We start from the raw sequence: 16,252 nt of genomic DNA on the forward strand, positions 1-16,252 counted from the left end.
ACTCGTTTTAAAATCAAAATCTTCATAGTCCCTCATGTTATCATCGATGTAATGAAGAGTGTACATCTTCCAGTGATTAACTTGTTCGGTACATGTATTGTAGTTTTGTAAGCTATGTATTAATGTATTGTAGTAATGTAATGTGAGTAAGTGAGGGGACTGCACTATACAAGTTCGTTTTTTAGCAGCCCCTCTATTTTCATTTCCACCAAGTTCTTAATGAAACAAGATGTATTATATGCTACAAGATATGTTATCATTTGACGTTTGTATTACCTATGTATATTGATTGGAAATGACAATAAAAGCATGAATGAATGAATATTATATACAGGGCACTCCCCTCATAACGAACACGGCTATAACGCAATTCCGGTTACAACGAAGTAAAAATTCTGGCCTCAACATTATCCGCTGTATTTTTTTTTTTTTTTTTTTTTTTTTTTTTGTTCGGTTATAACGAAAGAAAACTGCCGGTGCCGCGGATTTCGTTATAACGGGAGCCCACTGTACATGTATTATATATAATATATATATATATATATATATATATATATATATATATATGTGTATATATATATATATATATATGTATATATATATATATATATATATATATATGGAGAGAGAGAGAAAGAAAAAAAAAAGATAGACCGATCCACATAAATTCATTGGATGTCGCTGTCTGTGCATGATTATGACACGACAGTTTAACGCTATAAATATACATAATTGGTTCAACAAAACATGAAAGTTGAGACACTTATCACTGCTTATCAAATGCCAGACTACATGACTGTTATACGTTTGTGCACAGACGACATGTTGAAAAGATCTGATGAACACTTCCTTTAATGAAATATATATATATGAAAAAATAAAGTCTTACATATTCTTCCCTTTCAGCTTCGTGCTGGAAACCTTGGAAACCTTCGTGACCGTCTTGTTTTCTGTATCTGTACCATTGTCATCTGGCAATAGACAGGTGCTGTTGGGGATTGCAATGAACAAATATGTATATATATATATATATATATATATATATATATATATATATATTAATCTATACCTGCTCTGCCGCAATGTTTAGGACAATAGAAAAACACGAAACCCAGTTGACTTTCAGCAAGAGGCAAACTGAACCAGGAATTATACGGATAAGAACATTTGAATATCCCGGTATAATATTATATATATATATATATATATATATATATATATATATATATATATAATGCTTATCGGTGCATGTTTTCTTCTAAACAAACACATAATAAGCACAACTGTATTCAGCAACGTATTACTAATAATTCTCTGGTACATTATATCAGATTATATCGTACATATTACAAGCTTTTTGGGTGATGGGCATCTGATATGCTCTTTGAAGAGAAATAACTGATTTTAAATCACTTAATGGATAAAAGGAGAAGATGAGAGTGATTACCCTAACAATTATTAGAGAATTCAGTTTGTATTAAAAATAAAGAGACAAAAAGCCCTCTCCTTTTAATACAGTAATGTAGTCTACGCTCTATTGAGGGCACTGAGAGTGTAATTGCTCGTGGAAATATTGTGATTTTTATACGATGCGGGGTTGTGCCTTCTAGCAAAGTACTTAATAAACGAGAGAAAATGGCATGCCTTCAATAAGAGTCGGGCGTGCGAACGTGGCACATAGAGATACATTCGTAATATGGTTTTCATAAAGCCATATCCAATTTTTCAAATACCTCATACAATCGGATTTCAAGAGAAGGTCTGCAATGCTCTTTATCTGCCCCTAAATTATGATACAATACTAGTAACCTACTTCGATATCCTTCAAACAATGCGTCACCTGCCGTTGTAATCTGATGTTTGCTATTCTTATTGTAAGAATGATTCTTGTTATCTATAATATATGATCAAAACCAATACACCTCTTCTATATGTTATTTTCTATTTTGAATTTTCAGTTTCTTATCCTCTATTTTGTGTTAATACAACACCAGCTATAGGGATACAGTTACAGCTGAATATACTCAATACATATAGTTACATTGCAAACTCACCTAGTTTGTGGGGGGGGGGGTGGGGGGTGGGGGGGTAAAGGTGAAAGAAATATTTTTGTAGTAGTTTGAAGGATACTAATCATGTGCGTTGCTTTGTTTTGCAATTCAATTCAGCTTTGTCTGCTCTTGGGATCACAATTCTTTTGTTTTTCTCACAGGGAGAAGACATAGGAATTTCTCATTAACTTTACCAATTTGGAATGACTAATAATTCGTCGCCACCGAATTCCCTCAGATGTTGTTCGAGCTCGCCATCTTTCTGGCTGCGAATCGGCTTTTTCACGACGGGTGGAGTGCCAGTAGATGAGATCAGCACACATAAACACACAATGAAGCTGAGGGAGAATAGATATCCAATGAACAACGCGTTGTGTTTGGCACCACCAGGCATCTTGCTCAATGAAGAATCTGGATTTTTTGATTCTGGAATCTAGAATCTTGAAATTGATCCTCCTGTTTACACATAGATAAAATAAGCAATTGGTTACTTCATAAACGCATAGATACATCAACATTTTTCATACCGTTTTCATCAGGCCAACTGGCGTCCGAACATAATGTGCAATCGGACACATAGAGATTAAATGGGAAATTATTCGATATTCAAAATTTCCGCTAAGCCATGTATATCACTAACCCCAGATTGTTGTGCATTGGCCTAAATTTCCTATCAAACTTGACGAACAATGACGAACACCGCTCAGATTCAGTTAAGTCAAAAATAGAAAGGAGGCCTACGTTTTACATACTATAGTCAGTGATTGGCAGAATTTGATGATTTAAGTATATATATATATAAAAAAAGTATGTATACATATATATATATATATATATATATATATATATATATACTGTATACATATATATATATATATATATATATATATATATATATATATATATACAGGGTAGCCCAGAAAGAACGGAACAGCTAAGATCTTTAATTTCAGCAACATTATTGCAGATATGTCTTATTTTGCATGCTTTTGGAAAGGCCATTCTTTTTCCAATAAAATGACACCAAGTTCTTTAATTCTGGTGAATGCGTTATGATTCTAGGACCATTTTTGTCAACCCTTGCAATTTTCAAAATGTTATCATTTTGCACTCTCAGAGATACCGAAACCAGCGAGAATTCGGCTTGCCATAGAACCAGTTACGTTCACAATGTGTGGAATACTTCGTATGGTTGTCATTGTCCGTTACCATTGTGAATGCGACGACCTGACGACAATAACACTGTCCGCCCCACATTCCGCACATTGTGAACGCTGCGGTGGGGCGGACGAAGTTATTGTCGTCAGGTCGTCTTATTCACAATGGTAACGGACAATGACAACCATATTCCACACATTGTGAACGTATCTGGTTCTATGGCAAGCCGAATTCTAGCTGGTTTCGGTCTCTCTGAGAGTCCAAAATAATCAAATTTTGAAAATTGCAAGGGTTGACAAAAATGATTCTAAAATCACAACGCATTAACCAAAATGAAAGAACTTGGTGTCATTATATTGGAAAAGAAATGACCTTTCCGATACTATGCAAAATAGTGAGATATTAGCAACAATATAGCTAAAATGAGAGATTTTAGGTGTTCCGTTCTTTTTGGGCCACCCTGTATAATATACGCATAATCCTCATTCTCGCCAAACCTCATGCACCGCTCTTCATCATTGTAGGCCCTATTGTCTGATTTTATTGGATTTTGGTATGTTTTACAAGCCTGAAGAAGGAATGGAATTATAAACTATATAATTTGCTTTCCCCATGACACTCAACATGCGATAAATGACCCATTACCGTCGACATGACGGCATTGACTTTCTCGGGAATAATCAGGCATACTGGAAAAATATCCCCTGTGACCTTTTGAATTACGAACGGGATCATGATTACTTCGCATAGATCATGACAATGAAGATACAGAGAGTTGAACGTGCCATCACTTTGGAGGTGCGAACAAAGCCCAATGTCTTGTGGATCATAAATATTTCATTGTCTAATCGGCTAAGCTTTTAATATAGTGCTAACACGAATTTTTGCTGCACCGTTAATACGAGAAAGTGCAACTGTCGCAACTGGCGCGGTAATTCGACGCACGCAAATGCCGTTGCCATAACAGCAGCCTCGGAAAGTGGCTCGCTTCATACATTACTTCTTATTGTGATGACGATCACCGAGTTTGGGATCATATATATCGGAAAGCTTTGGCCATACTTTCTGATGAATAAATGATATTAACACCAAACGCTGCAAGAGGCTTCCCCGTTACTCAGTATGTATATCATTTTCATCATCAGTGCGTTGGTGCTTAATTGGAGGGGGTGCCTTTAATAGTGAAAGGCTTTTCAGGGCTGGAACTGATTCAATTTACTTGGATTCGATTCAGTTCATTTTTCATCCAACAAAAAGAGTGATACAGAATACAAAGCATCCATGAAACAATCATATTATTTGATCGATTGAAATAACATAACGCAATGTGAATCGTAGAAGAGGCATATACACTTGAATAGAATATCTACTATGCATTCATTTCATTTCATTTTTATTTCATTTCCGACCAAAGCATATAATATGACAATTTCATATGAACAAATTAAGTACAATGTAACTATTACATTTCCAAATGAAATTTAGATACACGACATTTGTTTACATGAATCAATAAACATACTAGTTGAAAAAATACATTGGCAAAATGTGACTGAATCATAAGAAAGAAAAGGTCGGAAATGGAGGGGACTGCTAAAAAGCCAAGCTTGTAGAATGCAGTCCCCTCGTGAGTCGTGAAAATTAAGGGCTTTTTACACTTGTAAATTTTTTGCTTAGCCCCGGACCAACGGTGGGGCTAAGGGGGGGGGGGGGCCTTAGCCCCACCGTTGGTACGGGACTATCCTTAGCCCACTTTCTGTTTACACTCGTTTTTGCCAAAGTGGGCTAGCCCCACCGATAGTACGGTACTATCTGGCCCTGCAAAATAGCAGGGGTTAGCACCGAAATTGCGGTGCTAGCACCGCAATTGCGGTGCCAAGCAAGTGAGTGTAAACAGAACGAAAAAATAATCCTGGGCTAAGCGACGGAGACGAAGTCCGACCCTCACTGACCAATCAGAAACGAGGTAATCAAGTGCTGCCGGTGCGTGCGTGTACGTGTACAGTACACAGCGTAATTATGAATATTCATGTGGTTTGGAAAGTCCGGGGCTAAGAAATACGAGTGTAAAAAGGTCAGTTTTCTCCTTAGCCCCGGACAAGAGATAGTACGGGACTAATTGGCGAGTGTAAAAAGCTGAAAAAATTGGTACGGGACTAACGATAGTCCTGGGTCAGAGAAAGTCCGGGGTTAAGAAACGCAAGTGTAAAAAGCCCTTTATAGTAATAATGCAACAAGACAATTTGACATAGTCCTCGGGAAACAGAACATAAAACGACTACGCACACAAAACGCACACACAGACAAAAACAAAGCTGCTCTCTTACATACGCGTGGAAAGAATAAATAAGAGGTCAAAGGCCAGAGGGGGACAGGAAGACAGAGGAAGACAGAGAAAAGGGCAAAGGAGGAAGAGTGCATGCTTTGAAGTTTGACAGAAAAGTATGGATAAGAGTGGTCCATAAAAAAGCAAGGCTTGTAATAAATGGATCACTCAAAAAAAATAATGCACACCATCTTTATAAACAGTAATTATTCTAAAGTATCAAAAAATGCAAATTCAGGGTAATCTAACAATGTTCAATCTGAAGGCAGCATTCATTCTGTTTGATTGAGCAGCCTCAACATCTCTAAAAGTAATAATAATGATGATAATGATAATGATAATCAAAATTATGATAATGACCACAAATAAATTGAAAACGAATAAATAAACAAATATGAATATGAACAGAGAAAAATAGATTGTGTTGGATGGTCTTTTTGTGCTCTTATTATGATTCCTATCAGGATCATGATGAAATCACGTGTGCGTACCATACAATCCATCATAACATAATCGCTTGGGAAACAGAGTGATTGTATTGTAGGCCTTATGTAGTGTGAGAGCAGCCTGCACCCACCCCACTCCTTCCCCCACCGAAGGATTGTCCCAAGGTATGACAAAGCGGAGTCCAAAGTTCAGACGTCGAGTCACAATAGCTTAATAAAGGTATTATTTACCATCAGCAGATTAAACAAAAATCCAGCTTTAGTGCTTCAAAATAGTTGTAAAATGTGCGTTAGGGATAGAAACAACCAATGTAAAAATTTGAATCAGTATAATCAATGTTGAGCATTGTAAAATATACAAAATGCGAACAGTGGCTATAGTTTTTTTTTATGTTTCTAGACTAAACAGTATATGGTTTATTGAGTAAAATAATGATATCTCCTTAGACTTTAAGCTTTATTGCAATATGTTCAAATGGTGGGATGTTTTGTGATACAACTGACCCACACATCAGTGTGATATCTCGAACAGTTTTAAAATCAACGCTCCCAATGGTAAACACTTGACTTTAAGTGCGTCAGATCTGGTTCCGCCCTTTTCAGACGAACAGTACTATCATCAACCCATTGCGTATAGAGGCACGGTCTAACACAGTGTATAATAAGGGCGTGTTCTGTCTGAGGTTTCGTTCCAAAAGCGTTTCGCATCGATACATCCGTGGCTCTCATTCGGTCCCTATAATAGCAAGAGCTGAACTGTGTGGTACTGCACTAACTATATTCCGATTACTTGTCTGCGTAATCCTACTGATATGAGGTTTCATGTATTTTTTGTCATTTAAGGTGCTTGAACATAGTGTATAACCCTAACAAAAATGTCCTGTGGTACTCCCTGTGGTACTTGTTGGTACCACACAATTTACACTACCACACAAAATCGATGTTACCACAGGAACTGTGTGGTACTATACCACAGGCTTGTAGGGTACTCCCTGTGGTACTTGTCGGTACCACACAATGTACCACACAAATATATGTTACCACAGGAACTGTGTGGTACTAGTACTATGTCACAGGCTCGTGTGGTACTCCGTGTGGTACTTGTCGATGGATCACGCATGACCACATAAACGTATGTCAGCACGGGAACCCACTCCGTCTATTCTCATTGGACGGTACCTTGACCCCGTACCCCTATTTGTGTTTGCCTACTCCGTATAAAAAGCCAGAGTTAACTTTTGCTGACGAATTGATATTTGTTCTGTGTAATGACATTTGCGTAAATATAATATATATATATATATATATATATATATATATATATATATATATAACGTAATATAAAACGTAAAGAAGTGAAAATAATAGAATGAGATGAAGTTGTATTATTTTGATAATCAGCTATGTTTTGAAATGAAATATATGTATTGTATATTTTAATTTGTTTGTGTATAAATGTATCTTTGGTAAATTTGTCTGTGAGTACGTAACTGTAACTGAGTGTGTTTTTTTACAATGTATGATGTATTTACATGTTTTTCTGTATTGTCCTTTGTCTTTGCCTTGTGCCTCCTGTTCAATCCAGGAGACAACCTAGGCCTTTCGTGTTACATTGTTTATTGATATGATAAAGAATGCTGAACAACAAATATATGTATATAATATGGTTGTAATATATATGTATATATATATATATATATATATATATATATTACATATAAACAGTCCAGTTGATGCTGCTTTCGCTGAAGAAAAAGTGAATTAACTGACAGTTTTATTTGAGAGGTCACTGTAAAAGCTTTCCTTCAAATTTCCGCTGAAAACTTTCATAGATCAACTAATCCATGCAGATATCATACAGAATCTACGCGGCATGGTTCGCTCTGGACGTCCCGTTGCGTTCAGTTCAATAGTGCGGGGAAGGATAGGGTTTGCTCTGTTTGGCGCCCCGTGGCTCTTGACCACATGGCGACGTGGTCCCACTGTGACAGGTGTCCCGAATCGGTACACTCTGTTCTCTGGCATGGTCTAATGCAAGGCAGGAACTGTCAGTCCCATAAATTCAAAGTACTGGTATAATAATGTTCTACACCTGTGACACGCTTGAAAAGTGTGACTACATGACGCATCCTTCACAGATACAGGCCTACTTAAGAAGTCCAGTTTAGCTTATCTTTCAATCTGTTGATCTGAGTTTACCTTGTGATATAGGGTAAACTCGGATCAACAGAAGGAACGATGTTTTATCAATATCAGACGAATGACTAGAAAGTCATCAGAGAATTACACAAGTTTCTGCGTGCGTGCATGACGCATGTCCACAGTAAAGTTGAACGAAATAGTATATAATATAGATCGCAACTGCATTACCAGAAAAGAAATAAAAGAGGCAATGATGACGTCACCATCTTCTTTCCCTCCCTCTTAATTTTTACCAATAAACACACGTGAGCACAATGAGGAATAGTTTGAACATTGTCTCCATAATGATAGTACTACTACTGCGGTTACAAATAGTTATTCCGAAGGTTCTTTAGTCCGAAGGTTCGTTATTCCAAAGGTTCGTTATTCCGAAGATTCGTTATTCCGAAAGTTCGTTAATCCGAAATTGTGATAAGTTACGTTATTCCGAAGGTTCATTAATCCGAAAATGAAATAAGGTTCGCTATTCCGAAGGTTCGTTAATCCGAAAATGACACAAAGCTCGCTATTCCAAAGGTTCATTGCGGACCTTATTTCATTTCGGATCAATGAACCTTCGGAATAACGAACCCTATTTCATTTTCGGATTAACGGATCTTCGGAATAACGAACCATATATCATTTTCGGATAAACGAGCCTTCGGAATAGCGAACCCTATTTCATTTTCGGATTAACGAGCCATCGGAATAACGAACCTTCGGAATAACGCCAGAAATGTTCGGATTAACGAACCCTTTTTCATTTTCGGATTAACGAACCTCTACGTATAGGGAACTTGTGTGTTTCGGATTAACAAACCTTCGGAATAACGAACCTTCGGAATAACGAACCTTCGGAATAACGAACCTTCGGAATAACGAACAGCACCCATACTATTTACTACTGCTACTACTACTAGTACTAATAATAAGGATAATAATGATAATAATAATGATAATGATAATAATAATAATAAATCAGCATCATCATAATAATAATCACAGTCATTATGATAATAATAATAAGAAGAAGAAGAAGAATAAAAAACAATAAAGCTGCTATGGGGCATTATATTATTTCGATTCGATGCGGCATTTTCCGGGGTATAGCGACATTGGTAAATTTAGTATACACCCATCTTGCATGCACTGTGCTTATTTTTGTGGTACCAACATTCGGAGACTGTACAATGTATTATGCTTTAATATGAGGCAAATTTCTGCGTCATCCACGCAGGCGGATTTTTGATTTATGATATCAACTCACCTTAATCTTTCAGAGCACATTTTACATCTCATAACCCTCTTGGTCTAAAGTCTGTTAAATCATTATGTCCAAGGATGCCACGGCCGTACATGTCTTTTATCCACATGTGCTGATGATTATCAGGAATTACCATGAACATGCCCACGTAACTACACGTAAAAAGTGTCATACCAAACCAAGATGTCAAAGTAATGGGAGAAATCCTGCTAAAAACTGATGATGTTAAATAAGAAGACATAATGTAGTATTATTCATGAGACATCCACAGTGTGTAATTGACTTACCGAATGTTACATCAGTACATCGTTGTCTTGCATCTACTGGTTTTATGTAGAGCGAATATGCCTGAGCCGAACTAGATCACGTTGAAATTGAATGCAATCCTCGGGTACAATGCGAGCAAAAATGCCCGGCGGTTCGTTAATCAGATAATGGAAGTTCAAACGTATGACCCGTTACTATGCTGATCTCAACGCGATCAGCTCTCTGTGATGCATACGCGAATATAGTGGCGTATGCGTCACCACTATTCTAGGCATCAAACCAGGAAGTACAAAAATCATCCAGTGACAATCAAGCAAACGAAAAACGGTATCTCACCTGCATATGGCAATTTTATCCGCACTATGGGGTGGGTGCGTTGAAAAAATGACCGGATGGATGTATTCGTACAATAATAATGGTAAATACACAATACTAACAATAATTTTGCCCGAATATACCAGGGAACAGAATTTCCTTCCTGAAATCACTGGCTTTGACGTGGAATGAAAGACACACCATTTCCAAGTAGCCCACTTGAATTCAGTGCTTTAGCTGCGTTCCTGTAGCCTCTACCCCGCTTGCCGTTCGCAGAAGTTGTTGATAAAGCGTTTCGCAGCTGGTGTCAGTTTTCTTGATTTCCTTCTCGTTTCTTTCTACCTCACGACACTGATACTGTATCCATCCATACGTAATGCTGCAACAACACGACTTCCTTCGTTTATCGAAGCATGGACCTACAACGATCGAAGCTTGCATACCTTTTTTTACCAGTTGTTATATGAACAAAAATCCTGCATGGGTCCCTTTAAATCCTGGCCTTTTAAATGTCAAAGCTGGAAATACGTAGACAATTTTACACAAATCACAAATTCTGCTCTAAAACCCTTAATTTTTGTCCGATTTCATCCATTCATCTTTCTGCATGGAGGCTGCCATTTTGTCGATCTGAAAATAGACATTTGCGTGAATGTCTTTATCTCAGGCTATAGGATAGAGGGCGAAAAAAAAACCCACATTTACTGCCAATCATATTTAAACGCAACACTTATAGAAACTGTATTACATGAAATATACGGCCTACAAGTTTTTTTGGACGTTTTCAAACTTCATCTGTATTGTTTTGAAATGAAATAAAAAAAAAGAAATATCATGTATAGACAAGTTATGTCACGGTTGCTTTAAAGGGACATTCCAGACGATTTTCATAATTTCACATCATGTAGCACATAAATCGACAGCTCCATGTTTAAATTTATGGAATTTATTGTGGCACTTGAGCAGAGAAAGCAATACTCTAAAAAAAAAAAAAATCTTGAACAAATTACACTGAACAGTGTTGATGACATAGGAACCTCACTATAGCAGTGTAATTCTATTACCATACCATTGCTTAACAAGTTCACCTGTGTCGATTCTTTGGATATGCCTTCTTCTTTTGTTCTGCTTCATTGAGCCCCAACTCATGCATTCTTATGGTGAGGCTGCCATGTCATCATCCTTGTTCATTTCGATTTGCTTTAAAACATTTGAAACGTTTTGAAAACATTATTTTTTTTATTCCTTATCCCAATCACTATAAATTCAGAAACTCTGTACTCGGTACAACTATAATTTATAGTTGTTCAAATGTAAAAGTTTGAAAATCATCCGGAGGTCTCCTTTAAGTCTGGAGTTAACGGTGCATATACGGTTTTGCAATACGAATGGTTGAGAGATTCCCCTCACATACAATTTCTTTGATAGATGCATTCATTCATTTTTTCCATTTTCAACAGAAAAAGTTACATATCTTACAGAAATTGAGTACGTAAATTACACCACAATTGATTAAAAAAATGGGTTTACAGAATTTTGTAAACATGCTGATATGCTGGAAATGGGGAGGAATGCTAAAAAGTAGTTCTTGTTGAGGGTGCATTCCCCTCACAAGTAATACAGGACTTGTTTGGATTTGATCTGATCTGATTTGATTTGATTTGATTTGATTTGATTTGATTTGATTTGATTTGATTTGATTTGAGTTGAGTTGAGTTGAGTTGAGTTAAGTTGATCTGATCTGATTTGATTTGGTTTGTTTGGATTGGATTCGATTGGATTGGATTGGATTTGTTTGGATTTGATTTGATTTGATTTGATTTGATTTGATTTATTCTCTTTATGGCACATCATTTACAATTTCTTTAACATGTTTAATAGCAATATTGTCAAACGTATAATATATGCATAATGTTCTTACACACCATGGCTTTTTCCACAATGTCAACTATTTTCAATACGCACAATCATATCTGCGACATATAATTACATACATTATACATCACATAGGCTTACAGAATTGTTGCCAACAATAAGTTAAAAGCTTGACTCTTAGGCAATCGATGATACATTTCATTAATACACTGAAATGATACGCGTGGAGTAGAGGGATAAGGTATATGGTATAATCATGTGAAATAAGATTATTTCACATTATTATATACGTCTAATGTCAAATCTTGTTTGTATTTTCATGAATTTTGAATAACATGTTTGATATTGTTATACTTACTTCTGTTATGTACAAGTGGAGAAGTAAAACTTACTGAAACTGAACTGAAACTGAATAAGGAAAGGGAGACAGAAAAAATGAGAAAGTAGAGGGAGGTGATAGCAACCTCCAGATACTAGCCTTGCCAGATCAACTCGCAAGATATGCGTACATGGTTAGTAATGTATTCACGTGCAGTTAGGCATACAGTCTTGTTATTGTCAAATTAAAGTTAGATTGACTTAGGGTTGGGAAAAAAACAATAACTAAGGAGTAAATATACTCTCTAAAAAAATCGAGTGAAAATATTCACTCTTGAAGGAGTGAATACAAAAAAGAGTGAATTTAGAGTGAAATTGGAGTGAATTTCGAGTGAAAATGTTCATTTTCACTCATTTTGGAGTGACCTCAGGGATCACTCGAAGATTTTGGAGTAATCCCTGACGTCACTCTAAAACGAGTGAAAATGAACATTTTCACTACAAATTCACTCCAATTTCACTCTAAATTCAATCTTTTATGTATTCACTCCTTAAAGAGTGAAAATTTTCACTCGATTTTTTTTAAAGAGTAGTTCAAGATAGTACATCACCCTATCATGGTGTACAATCTTAAAACATCCGGGTCAGAACTGACCCGGAAAGGGTCTGTTGGGGTCACACCCCGTTCCGGGTCGGGTCAGAAATGACAAGGAATGGAGTCATGAATTGGGTCAGGGTGACCCCATTCCGGGTCTTCATGACCAAATTCCAAGTCATTTTTGACCCGGAACGGGGTGTGACCCCAACGGACCCGCATTTTTTTTTTTTTTTTTTTTTTTTTTTAGAGTGTAGAGAAGAGCATAACTTGCCCAACATACCAAGAATAACTGACAACAGTGGCAAATATCATGTATCCTATAAAAGGAGCGGAGTATATTGTAGGAACTGTCAGGTACATCCCGCATGTTCAGAATCTCAACAACAAATACGCATAAATTTAGTCAGGGATATTACAACGAATGGATCGCCAAGGGTTTCTAACTTGCTTTGAATATATAGGCAAGTTGAACTACATGAATGGCCTTTTCCCCTTCTCGTCCTAAACAAACAGCAGGAGTGAGCTAATGTTTCCCTTCTGTTTCTCGTTCTGAAGAAGTTGCCAATAGTTGAGTTATAACAATTCACCCTTTTGTCTATTCACCCAGTCTCGTCATAAACAAAGCATGGAAAGGAATTTCAAAAATTTGCCTTTTCTTTCTAATCAATTGACTTCAATTGACTTGAACTTGAGCCTGAATTGACTTGTCATCTCGCCTTCCAGCTTGAGCTTCCATTTCATGTATAGACCCAACTTTATGGGGGCTAATGATAGATATAACGGAAACACTCTTATGCATGCATGGACTTTGAAACTACTTTGACGGGTGCTGGATCATGCGTTGGAGATTGCGTATGTGCAGATAATGTGTATGCATATCATTCTGTTGTTTGCTTTTTTCTAACCGTGGTGACATGCATGCACAGTTCTTATCATTATTGATAATCATATTGATTCAGGTCCGTCACAAAGCTGGATGATCTTTTTTTTTATTGGAAATAATGGACCATTCTCATGATGCGTGCATGTGGAACGACCCTAAAACGGCGTACTGTCTGGGAAAGGTTAACAGCTTTGAACGCACAAGTCAATGCATTTTTTTAGTCTTTATTTTCAGAAGTCTTTGTTCGACATATTATTTTGCATCAGCTAAGAAGAGAAATCAGTAATCACGCGTTTCTATGATATGCAGAATTTTCTAAATGTACCAAATTCGGCAACATCTCTTCGCGGATTTATGTTTGTTGAAGATAATATCAACCACATCTTAGGTTAATCACTTTGTAGTATGGAATGTCAATTAGTGCAAGAGACGTTGGCCAAGTTCATGGAAGTTTACAGAAACGTTTTCTTGGGGGTGCAAATATAATGTTCTTTTCGTGGGGCGGACACGCAAGCAATGGAGCTTTTGCGCTTTCAGAACTGAAATTCAACGGTCTGATGTACAGTTTTGGTGGAATTTGTAGAGTTTTCAAAGAAAAGAGTAGGATTAGATGTTGGTTATTTCGATTTAAGTTGAAAGAAATGAAAATCGCCACACAATTTAGATTCTGTAAATGTTACGTCATGCCTCATTTACTGATCAATAATTTGAAGAAAAAAAAAATCTTATTTCCGAGCGCAGCAACTGAGATTGAGGGGATGGGTGTGTGAGGGGGATATCCCGGACATTTCAAAAAAATCAATTCCCACGATCCGGCGCATACTTTTGGCAGAGTGTTTCGTCCTTGGACAATAGATGTTTTTACCCTCAATGTCCCTCTCAACCCAGGTGTATGAATGGGTACCTGGCAACGCTGGGGTAATGAGGGAAGGGCTCTCTGGTAATGGCAACACTGCATGGATAGGTTACCCTGAAAAAGGCCTTATCATTATTATTATTATTTTTATTTTTATTATTATTATTATTATTATTATTATTATTATTATTATTATTATTATTAATATTATAATAATCATTATTATTATTATTATTATTATCATCATCATCATCATCATCATTACAATAGGCCAGTGCCACAACTCATGAGGTCATCATTCTTTGTTTCCAGGCGTTCCACTGTAAATTTTTGTGTGATATTTACTCAGTCTTTTATGTGATGACAACTGGTATGCACTCTTTTCACCGTAGTATTCAAAGCCCTCGCATTTCCACCATTGTAATGGTTTGTTTGCAGTAGTCTACTTTATGAATGTCAGTAGTTCAGCTACAGTTCACAGCTCATCAGGAGTCATGTGGTGTGTTAGATATCAGAATTGCAAAAGAAAAATGAATAAAAACCTCTCATCAATGAATTAAATGTTGATTTCTTAGTGGTCATAAGAGAGTTGTTTGTTTGTTTGTTTGTTTGTTTGTTTGTTTGTTTGTTTGTTTGTTTGTTTTGTTAAGTCCATATTTGCCAAATGGAGATATTTGCGATTAAAGGTCAAGAAAAAATAAAGAGAATAATAAGAAAAGTTTTGCTTCTTTTGACCATAACTTCAAAAATGTACCTTTATATGTAGTGACCAATATATCATTCAAAAGGTATTATTTTTTACTTTATGACAGAGACTGTACTTCAAAATCTTCAAAAATGGACTTATCGGTTTTTGCGAACAAACTCTTCAAATATAGACATAATCACTGAACACAAACGCTACAAAAGAAGGTGACACAAATAGGTTCAGGAAATGCAGACCTTTTGAAATTAGCTCAAACATATGAAATCCATATACTATAGCACACAAAATCTAATATTCTTCAAAAAAAAATAACTGGTGTAATAATTTAGGAATGAATATTGCAGCGTATTTTTCCTAACGGTTACTAATTGCTTCCACCTCAGATACTTCATACAACGCTAGACTATACTAAAACGATTACTCGTATCTACTAATAAAATGGTGCTGACAGCCTTTTACTGCAAAACACTTATTTGACTTATTAGAATTTTACCGGTGTTCCTCCACACAATTTAATAATAATCCAAGTGGGGCTAAATCAAGCCTTTGTATGAAATAAGGGCTGTGTCTTGCAGAATATATTATGGCCTTATTCTCTTGAAGTAGTACAACACAGAAGAGAGTTTGGCCTTTATGTTCGCAATGTGATTGCTCCACGTCAGAGTGTCGTTTTTGGTCACAACTAACAGCTACAAAAGTTTCTTTGTTGTATTCAAAAATCATTAGACGAAACCTCGGAGTAAGAAAGAAGAGAAGGTAACACAGGTGCCGCACAGAGCCGCATACAACATATCGTGGAAATTGTGGAAGGTCTATGTAGACCAAATGCCGGTCCAGACAAACCATCGAGATCAATACAGGAAACAAACAGGGGAAGACCTCAATAAGTCTTTATTAAACATTCACGTACATTGGCATTAAAACCTATAGATATACGGTGTATGTAAATATATGAACATGACGAATCGGCAAATGTTGTACATTCGCACATAATAATTTGTCACCTTT

The 16,252-nt window shown here is 36.4% G+C and overlaps 1 protein-coding gene across 1 annotated transcript in view; it reads right to left on the reverse strand.

The window, feature by feature from the left end:
* The window catches only part of LOC139731951 (alpha-2,8-sialyltransferase 8E-like), a 30,660-nt gene extending 20,849 nt beyond the window's left edge, over positions 1-9,811 (reverse strand). Inside the window, exons 1-3 of the mRNA XM_071642822.1 lie at positions 9,714-9,811; positions 2,246-2,507; positions 890-988 (exon numbers count right to left, since the gene is read on the reverse strand). Of these exons, the coding sequence (XP_071498923.1) occupies positions 890-988; positions 2,246-2,445 (299 nt within the window). The 5' untranslated portion in view covers positions 2,446-2,507; positions 9,714-9,811. The remainder of the gene's footprint in view (positions 1-889; positions 989-2,245; positions 2,508-9,713) is intronic.
* Positions 9,812-16,252: the final 6,441 nt, after the last annotated feature.

The sequence above is a fragment of the Diadema antillarum genome, unplaced genomic scaffold (assembly GCF_040938485.1).
Source record: "Diadema antillarum isolate AM-2024a unplaced genomic scaffold, OU_Dant_1.0 seq00000389_RagTag, whole genome shotgun sequence".
Lineage (NCBI taxonomy): Eukaryota > Metazoa > Echinodermata > Echinoidea > Diadematoida > Diadematidae > Diadema > Diadema antillarum.